Genomic DNA, 20,286 nt, shown 5'->3' with positions numbered 1-20,286 from the left:
TTACAGTCATACAGGAACTCAGGTGGGCACAGATGAACTCATATTATTAGTGTTATTGATACTTTAGTATTACCAGCTAAATACAACTGTTACTGTCCACTTTACCCACAGGACTCTTTCAAGAAGGTCTGAATTAGGCCTTTATGCACTGGGAATGAGACTCATTCCCAGCTGATCTCACTCATCTGAAATTATGCATTTTGCCTAAGGTAATTATCTAAGCTCCTTTCATGATCAAGACAACAGACTTTACTGTGCCATATGATAGTATTACAAGTCTTAAGTTGGAAGAGTGTTGTTTCTTTAGAAAATAAATTTGAGATAGACACAGTTTCCCCCTCCCAGGGTACGTGACTCCCTTAAATGAGAAACCAAGTCTTAGCTGCAACACTCTAAAAGTGTTTACCATTTCCAGGAAGAATAGGGAATACAAATTAAATTAAAATTACCTTACTAAGTATATTCACTTAACATTCCATTTCCTGAAAGGAAGCAACTGAAAAGCACTAAGGAAGTCAACAAACTGTAAACAGTGACAAAGGAGAGAACGTCATGGAATTAAGTTATAAATGAACATAGCCCTCTCTGCATGCTGAATCACCATTAAAAATCTCTCTCAGCACTGCATGAAGCCAAGATCTTTTTTTCCTTTAATTTTCTGAAGGGGGAAAAAAGTGACAACAGAAATAAGGATGGGATGTCACTGATCCTGAAATCTGTTTCAGTGGGTATGAAAGGACCTTCTTGCAATACTTTGTCAACATTTGTTCTTTCCTTCTGGCATGGACAACACACTGACATCAGAGAAGAGCACTTTCACATCTCCTATGAGTAAAACCAGACTTAGCTACTTGCAACAGTCAGAACCAATTCTTGGTATCCAAGACTTGTATCACAGCAACTCTGGAGTTAGCTTGGCTAAGGGACTTTTAATGTTTATTTGTGTGGGTTCAATCAGTCTTTATATCCAGCTAAATTACTATTTTTCAAACACGTCATAGAGGTTTTCCCCTACAGAATTTTCTGGAAAGCCTCTTCTCTTTTTCTTCTTGAGAAATCTTTGGCTCTGGAGCCAATTCTCTTTCATCACAGCAGTTGAGATGCATTTGTCTCAGTCTGTGTTTTCCCCTAGCTATAACATGTTTTGAACCGATTTTAATTCTGTTTGCCAGATCACCAATCTGTTTTTCCAACATTTTTCCCCACACTGTTGTTTATCAGTCTTGGCCTCCATATTTTAAAGCGTAGAGAGATGATCATTCATTTTTGGGTGAATGTAACATTTAAATTAGTTCCTATAAAAGCACCAGCACCCTTTGTCTGTCATGCAGACATTCAATTATTGGTGAGCTCAGGGCCATAAAATCTTTTTGGAGTCCAAAGAGAAAAACACAGTACTTTTTTGGGGGTGCTGATTTACTGGCCTCCTCAGTTGTGAACCCTTTATGGATACACAAGCAATCACGAAGACAGCTTAGAAAGGGTATTGTTAAAATGCCTGCAGCTATATTGAGAGAAGTCGTTTGTATTTATACAGAGTTGTTCTGTCTCCAAGGATTTCAAAGAACTCCATAGTCTTTTATAATTGCTAAATAAACTATGTTAATTTGTTAAAGTTATTTTTTTCAGAATTTGTCACTCTACTTTTTAAAGCAAAAGCAAAGTAAATGTGCTGCTTGATTTGATAGAGTTAACTGCATTAGCGTGAATCTAGTTAAGCCACTTAATTTATACTTGGAGTTTAGCCTCTTGTTTCCAAGTCCCACTGGAATTAAATGCAAACTTTAAATGGCTGTTACGAACTGTCATGCCTTTCAATAGCAGTATGGGTAATGCTCTTAAATGGGAGAGAGAAAAAAGGATGCTTTACTAAAATTGTTCGGGTTTTGTAATCAAAAGCGCCACACTGTTGTTTGACCCTGATGCTGGACTGCACCAAAATTTTTTCTTAAACATTTTAAAATGTCCCTGGAAAAATCCCCCTCACCTCTTGAAGGGGAGCAAAGGCTTTGAACACACATGCAAGTATTTTGTATTTGAGAAAACAAAACAAAGAAGTCCCTGACATTTTTATACACTTACCCCATTCCCTTATTTGTATTTGATTATGTACAACTTCAGGAGCAAGACATGAATGTCAGTTCCCATGAGTGACTGAAGTGAATTTGACTCTACATGCCCTCCATGACTCTGTTGTGATTTTTCAGTTATTTCTGCTTGTTAGTCTTCTAACTGTTCATTCTCTTTTTACCCACCTCATTTTGGTGGCTATACCTTGTTTAATCAGAGTACAGCTTTAACATCCCTCCCTTACCTCCAAATTTCCCAAAACTTCTATTTAGAAAAGTTACCAGTGTTCAACTCTCATATCCATACATACGTATGTAGGCAGAAGTTACAAGGAACACAATGCAATACTCTAGTTAAGACAAGCCAGTGAGAAAATTATTTTGCTGTTTACACAGAACAGTTCCACAAACAAAGAAGGGTGAAAAGATTATCTGACCCACTGAAGACCTGAGGGAGCTTTTCCCCTGAAGTCAACAGACACTGAATTGGGGTAGAATGTCAAATCATACAGATGCATTTACATGGAACACATGTCATATCTCTATATGTGTTTTTTTAACCAGTAAAATATTTATGTATTTTACAGCTGTTTACCCATACTTACTGATGGGGAAATACTATTATTATGATGTAAGTGTCACATAGTGAAGTAAGAATGGTGCAATTTCACAAAAATAGTTTAAATTAGAATTTCAAAGCAACACCTGTTTTTGTTTAAATCAACCTATGAAGTCATCAGTGAAACCAGCATGTGTAAATTATGTACGAGCTTAAAAAAGAGCTTCTTTAAGTTATCAGGGTATTATGCTTCCAATAGTAGGAAAGCTATTGTTATGCCAAAATTGTAAGAGTATTCTGCACATCACAGTTCTAAGTGGCAGGACATTTTCTTCCACATTTATCTTATTTCATGTATATAAACGTATGTAAAATTATGTTGTAAAATATGAGGGAATATAATGTATTGATAGTTAGAACAGTTACACGAATTTCATATGATTGTTTCAGCTTCATCTTTACACAAGGATTTAAGCGCTGCCCACAGAACCATGTGCAGATTCTAGAAGTCTAAAACCCATACACACATACTTATCCAACTTCAAGCCACAACACGCACAACTGAGCCATAGTAGGGTGCTGCAAGCCTGTATTCACTAACCATTATGTATCCTGCACTACTTAAATTCGAGACATGTTTTTGTTTTCTACCTAAAATAGAAAGGAGACAAGTCTCCTTAATGCATTTTATAAGGAATTTTGGTGAAGACCAAAAAAATCTCCATCTACCTAAAAGAACGGAAAAAAGTCGTCCATACTATTTAATTGTATAAACTTAGCGTGCAACTTCAATTGCAAAATGCACATACATTTTGTATTGCCTTCCTGAATAAAGAGATTATGTTCATTTTCCTTCTTAAGCATATATTTATCCTTGGGATAACTTTATATAACAAAGTGCTTTGGTTTATTTACTTCACACGATGCCGTTCCAGCTGTGGCAAGGTACTCTCTACCTATTCTTGAGTTCTCCTTTTGCTTTTAGTGCAATTTCTGGTCACCTCAGCTGCTAACTAATATATTTTCACAACCTGCCTCTAAGACAGGAAAGTGGTGGCATCATCACTGTACACATGGGGAATTGTAGCCCAGTGAGGGGTGTGCGAAAGTATCCTACACATGCAGGCAACACAAACTCCAACAACACTGAACGACTGATTTCAGAAGCAGAAATTCCACTTTTTTCAGCACAATGGGCAAAATGCACAATGCCACTAAAAACTAGCCCTTAACTGTCTCAGGCTGGAAAATGAGGTGTATATTTAAATGCATTTTCTGAAGAATCATTTAACACCAGAAGTGGATAAAGCGAAACTGAGAACTTCCTAGCCTCTTACCTGCTGTAATAAGCAGTTCTCACAACAACCGTGTTGAAAGGAATTCCAGAAAGTACACATTCAGTTTAGAATTTACTTATTATGATATATTCATACATTTTAGACCAATAGAAACAGCACATAATTCCTTTAACTAATTTTCTTTAGCATTGCATTTATAAAGGCAGGGAGATCAGCCCTGATATTTAGAGGATTCATGCTCAGCTCACCCTGACTAGTGGTTACTATTTAACAGTGCCATTAAACGAGTAGTAGAAAAATGTCTGAGGTAGATGTACCTGAATTACTAAAAGTATCATCTTCCAACTGTTTTATAGACTACTAGGTTGCAAATAGAATTTTACAGTTGAAGTTTCTGTGCTGATGCCATTGCTACTGTTAGAATCTTAAGAGGATTTTTAACCCTGAGGTTTCAAATATTCAGGCAGATTATAGGTCAAGTGTGCCGGTATGTACTTTTAAGAAAGCAATACATCCCTTGAGAACCACTCAGAGCTCACAGTGAGCTTATATAAGATAGGCTATTTGGCTGGCCTCAGCTACGTGTCAAAGTATTTTTGATGTTTACATTACAAATGTTGAGATCCACATGATCTCATCCTTTTCAATTATTCTTTGCTGATCATATCAATTCCACTGCAAGCTTATTTTCATCACTATGTATTCAATCTTCCTACTCGTGCTAAACCATATTTATACTTTCTCTGCAGCTGTCAGTCTATCCAACATGAGCTATTTTCATTTGCTTGAGAAGGCTCTGAATTTCCAAAGCCTTATCCTTAAGTATTTGCTAATTCTGCACAAAGATATCTGAAGGTTAATTTGAAGTAGCTTAAATATACCAGTGTACTGATTAAATAGAATCAGATATATGCTTTACAGTGTAATACATTTAACAACAGATTATTTAGAAGCATGCGAACAGAATAGCATTTCAGCTCTGAAGACAAGCACTTTAAAATTATACGATGCCATATTTATGGGTCCTGATTTTTCTGTCTTTCTGTACTGAATGTGGTATGAGCCCTTTGAAAAAAAGCAATATATGGTCATATAAATAAAACTGTATTACAATACTAGGCATAAGGAGACAGAATTAATTACGGAGTAAAATTGTGACCATTCTGAAAATTCAAATGAGTCAGTGAACTCAAAAAAATGTTTAATTCAAGATCTTTAACGTTATTTCCAGGGTGGGGTTTTGGTTTGGTTTGTTTATAAAAAACAAGACTTTTTTAAAAAAAATCACTATGAACAACTATCACCCTCCCCGCTTAGGCATAATGAATGAGAATTGCAAATTTAGCACTAAAGAACTTAAAAACGTTTATGCGAGCTTTATGACTAATTACACTAGCTATTCTTAGGAGAAGGCCTATACCCCACAGCACAAAAGATCAAAATGCTTGGTAGTAGAAATGGCTACTGGCAGGTAACTGCATTTGACATCCCAGGGTGACTTTAAATGCTATTATTGTAACCCCGATGGCTTACTCAATTTAAGCTCTGTTGATGTGATATATAACTTTACAGTAAAATTCCGTTTAAAAGGCAAAAAAAGAATAGACCATTTTGCTGTCTTTAATAAGACTACTATACTGCATGTTCTGAAAGCTATCAGAGAAATGAAACTGCTCATAAATACACCACAGTAAATGTTCCAGGAGGAACCTTAAATGAATTTTAATTGAAAAATGTTTAATGTGGCTAATCTTTAACATGTTTTCCCTAGTATCTCCAAAAGCTTATCTGGCAACGCTGTAATGGGACATTCAAACACGACTGACAATATGAATCAGAAGATGCCCAGAAGCACCTACTCAGGGTTGGCAGTTTTCCTCCCAAAGCACCATTAGCCCACGTCTCATTTGCCTCTGCCAGGACAGACCTGTCTCTAAAGGTATCTCAAGACTGACACTTGTTCCAGTTTCAAGTCTATCCATTTCATGTCACAGGATTGAAATAATCTGTAAAAGTCCAGAAAAATCAACACCAATTGCAGCTACAGCTGGAAAAATAGATTTATTCTATAGAGTACTACTTTCACAGATGCCAATCTCTGTCACTGTTAATACTTTAAAATAAAATGCATAGAAATGCTCAGAAAAAACCAAACAAACAAAAAAAACCAAAAACAAAAACCAGAATTACTTGCTTTGCACTCCATGTTAATTGATAACTATGAACTCTTGGGCAATGCCACTAAGTATTATATGGCTACTATATTTTCTCTTCTCTGAAAAAAATTATTTCATGATAAGGGGGAAAAAAAAAAAAAAAGGTCTTGAAGTATCCATTACTAACTTTCTGGCTTTTGCTTTTTAATAAAATTATTAAATTTTCCCCTCTTCCTTTTCAAGTATCTCCACATTGCCATTACTGATGCCTTTGCTCAGTAGAGGTTCTGCCATGAAACAAGATTATACATTTAACAGCAGTGACAAAATACCATGAGATCATCAGCCACTCTCAAATTTTCTCATATTAACTAGATAATGAATGTCAACCCTGCCATAAGCATGACATACTTCGCAGGAGCTCATCCCTCAGTTCACAACAGGGCTAGGAGCTGCATATTGGTGGTTATCACAGAACACCTGACACGAAATTTCACATCCTAATCTTACCTCACTGTAATGAATTCAAACATTCCTAACATTAGAATACTGACAGTTGAAGTTTAACACTCAATTTTTATGGAAACGAGTAGTCTTCTATACTTGGAGTCCATTCCAGCACCTCTAGAAACCAGAAGCCACCCTAAATAGATATAGCTGGCCATGTTCTAGGTCTCCTGTTCAGGCTAGGGATACACAATCTTAAACTCTAATAACACACAGCTCAAACTGCACTCTGTACTAGCAGATATCTAAAGTGCTTCATCATAAGTTGCAATCACTGACTCCCACCTCACAAATGTAGAAGTGGAGACAAAACAGGTAAAGTGACCTTTTTTAGGCTGCTCAAAAGCCCAGTATCAGATATTTCAACACCAAACAAATAGCCTCAGACTTAGTCCTGCATTTTACCCCTGAGGCAACACTTAAATCACAAATATACTACGTCTTCAGCTCCTGGCCTTCCTTCTCCCAGTCATGTCCCTCAGAGTACTGTAATTAACAGAGGAGCTCCAATAAGCAAGAAAGAGCTAGAAGCACCAGCTCCTTTGTCTTAGAGTTTCTTAGAGTTGCGTGGAGGTCTTTCCTTAGGCTACGATACAGAAGAAAAATTTCACACAACCCATTCGTTTAGTGGCAGTTTGGTACTCACAAGCAACATCTAGAGTATATTTAAGGCAGACTGACTCAAACAGCCTGAAAGAAGGGGGCAAAAGTGAAGATTTTCTTGGCTAGAATCCAACCAGCAATAGTCACTGCAAGTACTGGGAGAACTATACAATCTGGGATTTGTATACTCTTTGTCATAGGAGAGGGACACAATCCAATTCTGGTGGCCCCTAATCTTATTTGCAGGAAAGTTACAGCTGGCTGGAAGAAAAGCAATGGTATCTTATTCACAAAAGGGACTATGGGTTGATGTTGACAGTGTGATTAAATATCTTTTTGAAGCTTCTAAGAAAGGGATGTAGTGCTTTGCAAGCAGTATACTTCACCACTCTGAAAGTGTTAATTGAAAGACCTCCGGCTGCCCCCTGTTCTTCCCATTAGGGCCAAGATTCTAATTAACCACTGATGAACTTACACTTGAGGAAAAGGAAGCAGGGGGTTGCATTTAAGTATAAATGGACAGACCATAAAGATATGCAATGCAGAAATGCAAAGATACTCACACAAAGAAATCATATTTACAGATTTAGAAGGAAAGACTCTTCCCTAAATCCTCAGCAGATCATATTTCTCTGTGCTACAGCAGAGGACGTCTGTCAGGGGACTGCAAGTACCTTAGGTCTCCATGTTAATCAGTTCATTATTTAACTGCAGGAACTTTTCTCCAAATCAAGCCAGCAGACGCTCTGTAATACCTAACCCATAATTCATCAAGCTCTTCATCTTTTAAGCCAAAACTTGTCCTCAAGCTCCCCACACAATGGGGTATGAGCCAAGGCCACAAGCTGGGCACCTACACAATCCTTTTTTTATAAGTATGAAGCAGAAACTCTCATGCAGCCTCCATACTGTGCAGAAGTTCATAAACACATAATAAATTAAATATAGAGAAAAATAGTCACCAGTGAGACCACAATCCTGGACTCCAGCTTTCCAAGAAGGGTATCCATCATACTGAAGTAAGGGGAACTGTCGTCTTATGCTGACGACACTCAGGGTTATGCCTACTCTAGTAAGTGCTCACAAAGCACCTTTTATCTGAAAGAAAAACTATCATCTAGAAATAGCATTATGAGATTCCAGCAGTGAATCAGGTTCAATTTTTTTTCTTCATCCAGGAAATCTGTTTTGTCTCTCAACAAGATGCAGAATGTTGGGGCATTTGCTAATCTAAGAATTATCTCATGTTTAATTATTTTAACCTTTTTCTGTCTTGAAGTGTTACTGCAATTCAGGTGAAGAAAAGAAATTTGCAAGATGTTAAAAAAAAGGGTAGGGGGGAGGCTTCTGGGGGGAAAGAAGGGAGTACACTTTTTGCAGTTGTACTCACATTGAAAAGGTGATGCAAGTTGATCCTGGCCCAGTCTCAGTGGTAATGAGCCCTCGGTGGACTGTTCTCCTGAAATCACTTTTTTTACTGGATAATATTTGGGTTTGATCACATATTCCTGTGTTTGGCCATGATGAAGATTCATCATCAATGTCTGAGATGAAAGGGGTATCATCCTGTTTTGGGGAAAAAAAAAAGACAGAATGATGTAAGAATTAATAAATTAGACTTAGAAACTACTGGTAAAAAATGAAAGACAAATTCATCTGTACTCCAGGTTCTCAAAATACAGTTTGGGAAACTTAGTAACTTCCAATTAAGCACTTGATTTTCCATGCATTTAGCATTCTCATTGTCTTGTCAGCTCAACACACACCTAACAAATAAAGACTATAGGGATTATATCACTTTCTTTTCAAGATGGCAAGAGAAGTTATCATGGACAGCTCAGAAAAACAGGGAGGAATGGGAAAAAAAGTCTTCCTCGATGAGTTGGAGCTCAACTTTGTTAGCACACAGAACTTTCCAGACTGGTCAAAGAAGCAGCGGTGCATTTAAACCTCTCTCTATTTCTTACACCTACTATTTCACAGCAGGTATCTGAAGTAGAACCTAAGCCCAGCTGACTTTCCCCCTCTGTTCCCAGAAACGCTGTTCCCTTCCTCACCATATCCCTCTAGCCATAGAGCAGAGCACTGCTCCTCTTCTTCTTTTTCAGCCTGTCTCCCATCTCATCAGAAGGTCTGTCTCTGTTTCCCAGCTCCACGTTACTTTCCCCATCCGCTTTCTCTTTGCCTATTGAACATCTGAGAGATGTCCCACAACAACATGGCTTCCTTTCACAGCAAAACTATTTCCTCTTCCTGTTAAACAAGATGATTCCTTCAAGCTCACTGATTCTCTCGCTGCCAATCCCAGTTCCTTACTTGTATTGTTAGATTCCTCCCCAAGACCTCAGCTTCCCAGTGCACAAGACCTTGCTAACTTTCAATAGCTATTTCCTTCTCCTTCTCTCAAAAACCACAGTTATTTAGTCACCATCAGCAGTAGGAACCATTTCTTTACTAACAGACAAACTGGCCTTCACTATTCCACAGTGCTACAGCAATAAACAAGAAAGGGAGCAAATCATGCAGCTGTTAGCCACATGCAATGAACCTGCAAGCCGCTTTGGGGCCCTGGGCTTGCAGAGTGCCACTGCCAAGCAAGTAATAGCACACCTTCAAGTAACAAACCTACTAATAGCAAGTCTTCAAGGAGTTGTAGCTAGTGTAGAACACACAGTAGAGATGCACGTTCCTCAGAGAGTAGTATCAATTACTAACCTAATAACAGTGGCTACTAGGTCTACATTGTCCTTTGCTCAAATGAAGGCATAAAGAGTGGGATGCTGTAAGCCTCCCTCACTTTCTTCTCAACTAAGGGTCTGTAACAAGTTTGGTTTGCAAAAGTGGAAAAATGGGAAAGTCATGGGATTTGTAACAACCATCCCTCAAAGAGTCACAGTTCTGCAGAGTAAATAACTGTCCTCTGAGAATAAGGCATGGGCCCTATATCACAGAGGACAGCTGAGCAGCACTTCCCCACAGTGGTGGGACTGAAGAGTTTCAGCTGAGTGAGAAGTCAGACGATTATTGTACTGTTTTCTGACATGTGGAGCCTGAGCCAGCCCCTATCTCCAAAGCAATGCCTGATTCTTTAGTCATGTTATTCGAGGATGCTTAGTAACTGCTGTAGCCAATGGATTTGTGGTTAGAACAGACAATGGGGTTTTGTCCTACACAGATGCTCTTGTTAACTTGGATCAGTTTGAGAAAAAGTGCATTCATTAACAGAGACATTCTATGACTCTTACATACAACAGAAACATAACGCCTCAGACTACCTCCAAGTCAAATTTTTGTAATACAATGCTTGCACAGTCTTTATTATATTCAGTAAACATCCCTTCCCTTGATTAAGAGAGAATACTGTACTTTCCATGTTGTCTTTAGGTTTCCTACCAGCAGATCAAAAGAGGAGCTTCAGGGATGTTGGAGGTCAGGCTCAGAATTCAACACAGTCTGATAAAAAGTTTCACCAGGAAGACCTCAGCCTGCAATACAGCTGAAGTCACGACCTTCAGTATTGCTTACATATGAATTTCATTTCTTTGAAGAGTCACTACAATCCTTCCTGTGCAACCTGTTTTTTCTACAGATCTCATTTGATGCCTATGTATAAGGACATAAGAGGGTCTATACTGAATTCCTCCCTTGTTACGTGTAAGCAGGTCACAACAACAGAGGTCTAAATACTATAGAAGTTGATACTACAGCTATCTATTAGAAGTTCTATATATTTAAATTTAATGGTGTTACCTTCTTTGACTGGACACAGATAGATGCTGCCATTTAAGTGCCTGTCTGTTTTCTGTTAAGGCTATAACATATTGTAAAGTGCTACCTTTTATATTGCCACATATCCACCCATACTGTAGCCCAATCCTGTCAACCTACAACAGAGTCCATCATAACACTTGAGATTAAAATAAAATTAAAAAAAAAAAAATCATTAAAAAACCAGCACCACACCACACCTAAGACAGTAATGCCATACGTTGGAGGCTGAAAGTTTTACCACCAGAATTTATAAAAGTTGCCTCTTCCTTCCTTCTCAGGTATTGTAATTTTCTTCCTTAATTTAACTTGCATTAAATATTAATATTAATTATTTTTAAGGCAGTATAAGAGTAAGCTCTGTTTTGCAAGAGAGTGGTTTACTCAGTAGTACACAGGAAAGCTGTAATCTTTACTCTAGAAACTCCAGTTCTTTAAAAGGAAAAACCTTCACCTGATGTGTGAGTCATTAATCTTAGTTTCAATACAGAGTAAGTCACCTATTCTTGTATCAAGGTGTATGCTTACAATAGTTGCATGAAACCAAAGTTGAGAGTTGTTTAAGACCCTTTTTCTTGCACATTTACCCTCAGTTTTGATGATCTTGGTGTGTAACTACCAAAGATCTTGAGTATAGGTACGCACGAAAGTTATTTAACATTTAAAACATTTAAACATTTAAACTCCAAACATTTAAAAGTTGCCCAGTATTGGACATCCACTGCTAGTGTGGATGCAAGCTAACTGGCAGAAGGTTTTTGCTAGCCATCTTACCAGCTCGACTGATCTTGCTCATGAGAAGCGCAGTTCCAGTAGGAGCTGATATGGTCAAACATCAAAGCATTTATGAGATCCTTCTGTTCTGACTGTTCTTTTGATATTTAAATTCTTCTCAACATGACCTAGTTCTCAAAGATGTTCGTTCATAATCAAAAGGATATTGCATAGCTAAGTGCAATACTGCATCTTCCACTAGAATCAAGGATACTCCTCTAACTACATCATGGGAGCTATATAAGACCACTCACAGCTTATCAACAGCTTGGGTATAGACACTAGTGAAGGACATTTTTTTTTTCTTCCTAGGCCAGCACTTAGGGAGGGGGTCCTTCAGCACTGCAGGACTTCTTACTTAGAAGATATGATTTCTGTAGTGAGCTCAGCAACACAATGAGGGGTATTTTTTTTCCCCCCTTGTATTGATCCCTGTGAAAGAAACCTTCAGAACTATCCCTTCTAATTGACCTCAGAAGACAGACCAGAACTTGAGCCTCAGAGAGAAGGCAAGTAATATGTCAGCACTTAAAACAATTAATACAAAGGTAAGATGTCACAAGGAAACATTTCAGGCCTACTTTGGTAACAAGCATCACCCCAGTCCCTGTTGAGCCTTTGGAAATTATTTTAACAGCTCTACTACAATGTATTCCTAATCCTCTAAAAAGCAGTGGTTGTTGCTATGACTGTTGGTGTCCGCTTGCCAAACAACCCTCCTACCAGCCGGGAGTACTACTGCTTCTTCCCTTTCCTGTAGGGTGGCCTCTGCCAAGTTCTGGAGCTCTGCCTGAGCCCCTCATGCTGGTCCTGTCTTTGCATGGAGACCCAAGTGCTGTATCCACAGTCACATTGCCTGCGCCAGGGGCCCCTGGCACAAACGAAAAGCCAAGCCTGCTATTATGCTCAGATTCATTTAGCTGTCCCAAGGCAAATTATTCAGGCAGTGTAATCTCTGTTCAGAGTACACTAGGGTAGCAATGCTAGGCACTGAATGGAATGTTTTCATCTATTCCCAGTGTTGGAATATCCAAATTAATAAGTAAGTAGCAGGATAGACTGATTTTTTCACAACGCTACTCAAGGTTCAACGCCACTAGGAATAGCTGGTCTTATCTTGCTACCACAGCCCACAAGAGGCTACTTGAAGTAGGTCACAGATACTCTAAACCAGGTTTTTATAATTTAAAACAAAGAAATGAAAGGCATACTCATCAACTCATGGCCACTACACTTAATATTAAAAGATAAATAGTTCTTATCTATTAGTAACAACCATCACTGCAACTGAAGGTATTTTATTGCTTCCCAACTTTACCATGTTGCTTATTGCACATTTGACTGCTGCACAACTCAGTGGAACCCCCAGGCATTGCTGCAGTACAAAATATTCAAGTACTACTATGCTCCCTGTAACACTAGTTAAAAAGATGCAGTCATTAGTTCCAATCTTTAAATTTTGCATGAAACAGCCAAGACTACACAAATTTTTTGCATTACACAGGCTTATGTCACTAATTTATCTGGTAGTTTGTAATTAGATACTCAAAACTGATGTTAACTTAATAAACTTGATTAAAACTTTCCATTGCTGAAGTGTACACTAGACATACATGTGCCTAATTGCATTTTCAACAAACAAACAATATGATAAATACTAATATGGCTACAACAGCACTGCAGAGGGAGAACAAACATTTGCAGCTAACTATCATGCAAAAGAAAGCTCTCTTGCTTGATAAAAGCAAACCAGGAATGCGATGTATCTGAGTAACTCTGGCAAGCAGAAATGAGACCAGCAACGTTTGGCATGAAAAGTACTGTCTAGACTAAATAAGACAAGCCTGACTCAGGCTGCTTTCTTCATTTTATTTACTGTAAGTCTGATGCTCCCATGCTTGGCTCCTAGCTAGCAATACTTTCAAAAAAAAAAAAAATTAAATTGCTAACACAATCGTTTTATACAAACCTATGAATTAATTCCTTCTTCACTACCTCCTCTCAATATCACAATGAACAATCAAAAGGAGAAGAAACCCCAGCATTTCCTAAAATTATGAAATAATAAAGAAAATATGCAGGACAGTTTACAAGGCATGAAAATAGAACTAAATCCCCCCTCACCCTGTAAATTATTAAAATTCAGTTGCTAGTTCAGCCTGACCTTTGCCAGTTGCTTCCTCCTTACATTGCTTCCCTGATTTTTTTTAAGATACATGAAAAAGTTTAACTTCCCAGCTGATGATGAACAGATGGGATTTCTTCAAAGCCCTTTACATTATCATACCCAACATTAATCAAACATGGCCTATTTCACAATGTCCTACCAGTCACAAGAAATGAAAGAGAGGAAGTGTTCAAATTTTTCTTTCTTTTCACCATTGCAAAAATTCTGCACAAAATTGATTTTATGTACAAAAATGTATTTTTAATGCATAATTAAAAATCCTGTCCCTGAAATACAGCGCAAACACTACAAAACAAGTCCTGAGACCTGCCTGCCCTAGAATAACTAGGGTTGCATTAGTATTTTCATTATAAACTGACCTTGACTTTGTATCTTTGTGATACATTTTTCCCCAGGCAATAATTTGCAAAGATCATGGTTTGGATACGACTAATTTGCTTTCAAACAATGCCTTCAAGTTATTAATTTTTACCTTTTTTTACCCCTTTAAAAGGTTAAGATGTTATTTACACCATAGACAAGATCTTATTTTATCATAATAAAGTTGATTTGATTTGTAAAGGAAGTAATATTACAAATCTTAATAAAGATATTTAATGTACACAATGATAAAAAAAGGTAAACAGGGAATCAAACTTGTTTATAAAGTTTCCCACAGAAATGCAAAAACATTAACTTTTATCCACAACTACCAGTTTTGCCCAACTTAAATATAATTTCTGTGGTAAAATCCTTGTTGAAGACACTTTCAGAGATTATCTACTCTTAAGTGTTTGCTAATAAAGCTAACACTGTATTTGCAGACTCAACTGAATCGCTTATGGGTTAGAATTCTTCTGCCAGCATAAGCTGGTGTAATAGGTGAACTAAAGCTCTGTGAAACAACAGTGTTTTCAAACTAAGCACAACTATGGCTCCATTGATTCATTCCATCTTCTGCATACAAAACAACAAACTGAAACGTGTAGATTTATGAACAGTCTTCCAGGTTTCTAAAGAGAAGAGGTACACTGAGTTTTCCAGAATCACAAGCAATGATTCATTTCCTAGATGTCAAAAAGCAGAAAAAGGACTTAAGGCAAAAGAAATGTATGTGTCGGTTGAATATTCAGATACAGAGCAAAAATATAGATGCTCAGACACACAATTCAATGGAAGCTACAGTTCTTGCAAGTTATGCAAAGCAGACAAGCATTTCTCATATAATAGAGCATTTAAAGATGAAATTTGAAGAATACTCTTTCTGAAAAGGAATTAAATTATATAAATGGCAATTCTATCAGTGAGAAAAAGGAAAGCTTGCCTACTAGATCGATCTTTTCAGTAGAATGAGCACAGAGTTTGTTCCACCCCTCTCCCAAAGTGCCATCAAGATACAACTGATGCAAGTCTAAAAAAAAAAATCTTTCTTAGAGTATCTTAACTATCCTCAAAGTAAACCAACACTTAAGGAAACAGTATGCATGAAGGCTAGGAAAATCCGATATGAGACAACGATGAACAAAAAAGACACAAGTCTGGAGTCTCACAGCAACAGGAACTTAAAAAATTCCCTTTTCCATGCACCAAATGAACAACTAGAAGGTACAAATGGTTCATTATTATCATATGCATACCTTCACCAACACTTAACCAGTGAAGCTCTTCATGAATTCAGATTAATGGCAAACTTACTTAACCAGAGCACTGAGCAAGTTCAATACATAATCTTTAGTAAAATTAACATATGATATCCCTTCCCTGTTTCACATTACATTTTCTACAGAAAAATCACTTTTGTTTTCATAGGGCTAGTGGCATGTTACTGAATATTACACTGACACTGTGTAATAAAAAAATTACTCTGGTAAAGACACATTAACTAGTGATAATTTCTAATCTGCCACCCATGAGACAGACTTTGGTATTAGAAAAGTATGCTGAAATTACAATTAAAAATGGAAACAAACTCCCACGATGGATGTTATACGATAAAGGCAAATGAGCACAGCTGCTGCAAAGGAAAACCATGCATCACTAATCTACTCAAATTCTTGAGCATGTTAAACAAAACAACAGACAAAGAGCCCAGTTGGTTGACATAATTTATTTGAAATTCGAAAAAGACTTTGAAGACTTATCTTACAAGAGATGACTAAGAAACCCTAAATTATAAAAGTGTTGCAAGCTTAAAGTGGGCAAATATATGGAACAGAAGAGATACACTTCTTTTTCTTGGACATATATTAATTATGGAATGTCCTTTCGAAGTCTACCAACACATACATGGTTTGGTAATACCGCACTTCAGTTAAATAAGTAACTTAGAACTATATGAAATTCTGCTACAGTAGTTCAGAAAACCCTCAAATCTAATTTGGTCTTCCAGACTAGCAAGCATATATTTACACAAGATAAAGTAATTTTGAGAATACGCTTACAGCCTTGTCTGAATTAAGCAGAAGTCTGTAATTTAGGAATCTAATAACTAAATAAAAGTAAATATGCCAGTAAAGAACCTAAAACCTTGGTCTACCCTTGAGATTCTGACAGGTAAAGTCATGATTATGAAAAAAAAAAAAAAAAAATGCAATGAGCAAGTAACTACACCATCAAGTTTTTGTGCAGATGCAGATGGATTAGCAAAAGTGTTGTCAACTACAACTTGTTATGTCTAGGAAATGTTTTTAAAATATGACCTTGCTGGTATAAGCAGAGCTTCTCAGAAGGGGTCAGAAATAAGGAATACATCATTGGTTTATAACCCGTTTATAAACTAAAATTATGTACAAGTAGGAAAATGCACAAAAAAGACAAGACAATTAATAGTTGCTAGATAGGAAGAGAGAAGGACTCAGAGTATCTGGACTGTAGATGAAATCGAGCACTGATGAACATGGCAACGTGCATCAGAAGCAACAAGAACTTGTCACGCACATTACTGATGTCTATGCTGACTGCAGCCAACCAACCAAGAGAGTCTAGCATCAGCCTGGTGAAAGTTTCCAGTGTACAAGACTGGATTAAAAGATAAAACTCAAAGCATTACTGAGTGTAAAAGCTGAGGGAAAATAACAAGGAAGGCTTTTAAAGGCACTGATACCCACAAAACTAAAAGGGAGTCCATGAAGTGCCCGTGCCTGGGCAGGGAAAAGCCAGACTGGTTGGTTCCACAGAAAAATCTTTAGGGAATGCATGACAGAAAGATACAAAATAACCCTTAACTCAAAATGAAATGCAATAAATTCTAGACTAAAAAGGAAATACTTTTTCCATATATTGCAGAATCAGTTTATGGAAAGAGCTATCACAAGATATTATGGATCATAATTGCTTCCAAGGATGCCAATGTAAATGGATGATGAGCACACCTCAAATTCAATTATGAGATCACAGAAAAAACTCAGAAATCCCTGTGCTGAAGAATATCAGTTTCCTACATAATAAACAATGTAAACCAACCTTAATTTTTTGTCCTCATAAGGAAGTGCCAACAAGTGTGCAACTCAGAGCACTTTATCCCTCTGTAATACACACCGATTTCGTACATAAGCAACTACTATCAGATGTAGTATGATACTGACTTTGCCCAACTATTATACACAGAAAGTGCCATGTGCTCATTATATGAGAATAAACTATGTCTTCATGTGTTTGAATGGGGAGATGGTTATTGCACAATAACCATCTTAACCATATTTGCTGAAAGCTTGCTAAATTTACTTGACAAGAAGCATAAAATGCATAGTACTTTATGACAGGCAAGCCTAGAAAATTTCAAGATTAAATCCAGACTCCACCTTCAGTACGTGAATTTTCAGCAGAAGCTCTTTTTGGTATACTAAATCAGCAGCAAGAAGCTCTGACAGACTGTGCTGGCTAGAGGATACACTCCCTGAAACACCCCAGGGACTGCTCTTACTAAATTATGCCACAGAATTTAGCAATCCTAAAAATGGAGAGTCAGGAAAAACAGCAAAACCAAAAAGTTTATCCAAGTCATCCTCCACAGTGGCCACCTAAATTCAACTGATGCAACAACAGCATGCTCCCGGCCCCATCTGGGAAGTCTGGAAGGGATGCAAGACCAAAACAGAAGTACATATTGTGCTGTACCCCTGATGATGAAAAGATAAGTGGTGAAAAGTTTTGAAGGTAGAAATATTTGTATTAGGCCACAAACACTTCCAACATCTAAACTTTCAAATGAACAACTTCATTCTTAGCTGAACTAGATAAACAACTCATATGATCTATTTTTTCATACCACAAAATCGAGTAACAAAGATTATCCTTAAGTTATCACAAAAATTGAATGTTTCCATTTGCAGGCAGAACCAGGGAAGGGGGGTGGGGGGGCAACAGCAAGCAGTTACACTTACCAGGAGTCTGTCTAACTTTGGGGGTGAGGAGCTTCCAAAGCCTTGTGACATACATCCACAAGTAGTTTGAACATAACATCACACAAAAAACATTTTCTAAATAATCAAGGTAGTAAATTCATGCAAGATCAGAGGACAGCAACTTCCAAAAGTTATTAGTGAATTTTAGTTCTTTCTTGAAATTCAGCCATGTAACTTTTTGTTTATTAAAACTTCATACATATGATGCAGTATCACTATGTTTTCATCATCATGGATTTTCAGATAAATAACATTCAGGGAAATTGCATGTTTGTGCCTACATGGTATAATGTCTTAAAAAGATAAATAAAAGGTAGCTCTAATCCTGTTTGTGTTGGTACAAGATCCCTGATGTAAAAAGGTCACTTCACTTCAGCAGAACTAAAGAACTGACTAAAGCTAACAGAAGTAATAAAGCATTTATTCACTGTCGTGACCTGGGAAATTCCTCTGCAGAAAGAACCTTGACAAAGAACCTTGACAACAGATTAACAAAAATCAACATGCTTTATTTATACTTCTATTAGAGATACCACAAAAAATAAACCCCACCAAAACACTATTTATCAGCTTATCAGCTTGTTTAATAATGGAGACCAGATATAGCCAATTTCACCTACATGACTAATTGCTTTAAGGCTTACCAGGAGCAGCACTTTAGGAGTACCTCTACTGGCTTAGTGTCCCAGAATGAGGAGAGGTACAATGGCTTTTAACTTCAGACATTAGAGGAAGAAAAAAATAAGTTTAGTACATCAACACGAACTCTTGGCATATATATAGATCCCTACAACACTTTATACAGCAACTAAATCTAAAAACAGCACGCAAAGTATCTAGATTTAAAAATAGGCTTTTTCTCATTTACTTGCTTAACTTAATCCTACTAGAAAAAGATTGGTTGCTTGAAAACTGAGTGTCAAAACAATCTTTCAGAAAGCAAACAGATAATATAAAGACAGTAATATTTTTGTCTGAGAAAGGTTCATGATTTTCAGCAAAATTTACAGGGCTAAAGGTGAGTATAGATTTCAGCTGAATAGTGACTCACCATTCCACTGCTAATGAGACCAGCGAACGCTATAATTATAATTATTACTACAGTGATGCACTGTTGTTATTTCTAAAATAATTAGGTAGAAGGTAAGCTTATCTAGTGCACTGAGGTCAATGATGAAAGCTAAACTGTTTCAAATCTCAATTTTACTACTGATCTTGCTATACTGAGCAATACAGTTTACTCCAGAGACAGAGGAGTTAGCATAAAAAGGTTAGAATAGGCACACAGTTTTTCTCCTCTCCACTTCTGTATCTGTAAAACAATGATCTACATCACAATCTAATCAGATGCTGCAAAGTATTTAACAGTGAAAGATTTTAAGATTGTACAGTGCTTGGTACACATGCAAAAGAATACCAAAACAGTTAAACTGGTTTTAATACAATCTGTTTACCCAGACATTAGCATAAAATCCTGATTCTGCTGAAGTCAACAGCAGAACTCTCATTTATTTCATTGCTGGCCATGATTTCATCCCAGGACTTTGTTACTTGTCAAACACAGCTTTGTACCTTTGGACTTAAAACCCATAGATGCTACATTCAGTGCCCTTTATCCTGCCTTCAAATGCCAAAGTAGAGATTCCTCTTGATTCCTGACTCTAGTTTCTGAAACCCACATTTGTCACCCTGGAAGGCAGTGAAATGCAAACAGACTTAAAGAACACTGTATCCCAGACTTCAGCCCATGATCAACACAGGGATGAAGTATGTGAAAGCGATCTAATTCCTTATTATAAAAATAAGTCCAACTACAGTTCAATTCAGCTTGCAAGAAAGCAGCTATGAAGAATTTCTGACACACGGCTGAACCAACAATGTCTGGAAGAACTTGGATCTCCTATTCCAAACCACTTTGCCTACTTTAAAAAAAAATAAAAATACTGTGACCAAAAGCCCAGACTGCATTCCAGAGGTCTAGG

At 37.2% G+C, this 20,286-nt stretch overlaps 1 protein-coding gene across 3 annotated transcripts in view; it reads right to left on the bottom strand.

Annotated features, from left to right (window-relative positions):
- The window catches only part of LTBP1 (latent transforming growth factor beta binding protein 1), a 203,788-nt gene that overhangs the window by 149,133 nt on the left and 34,369 nt on the right, over positions 1-20,286 (bottom strand). For all 3 annotated transcript variants that reach the window (XM_075496119.1, XM_075496120.1, XM_075496122.1), the window contains exon 4: positions 8,583-8,758. In XM_075496119.1, the coding sequence (XP_075352234.1) occupies positions 8,583-8,758 (176 nt within the window). The remainder of the gene's footprint in view (positions 1-8,582; positions 8,759-20,286) is intronic.

This window comes from Mycteria americana, chromosome 3 (genome assembly GCF_035582795.1).
Source record: "Mycteria americana isolate JAX WOST 10 ecotype Jacksonville Zoo and Gardens chromosome 3, USCA_MyAme_1.0, whole genome shotgun sequence".
Classification (NCBI taxonomy): Eukaryota; Metazoa; Chordata; class Aves; order Ciconiiformes; family Ciconiidae; genus Mycteria; species Mycteria americana.
Note: the sequence above shows the minus strand (reverse complement) of the source record. Positions and strands in the feature narration are given on the sequence as shown.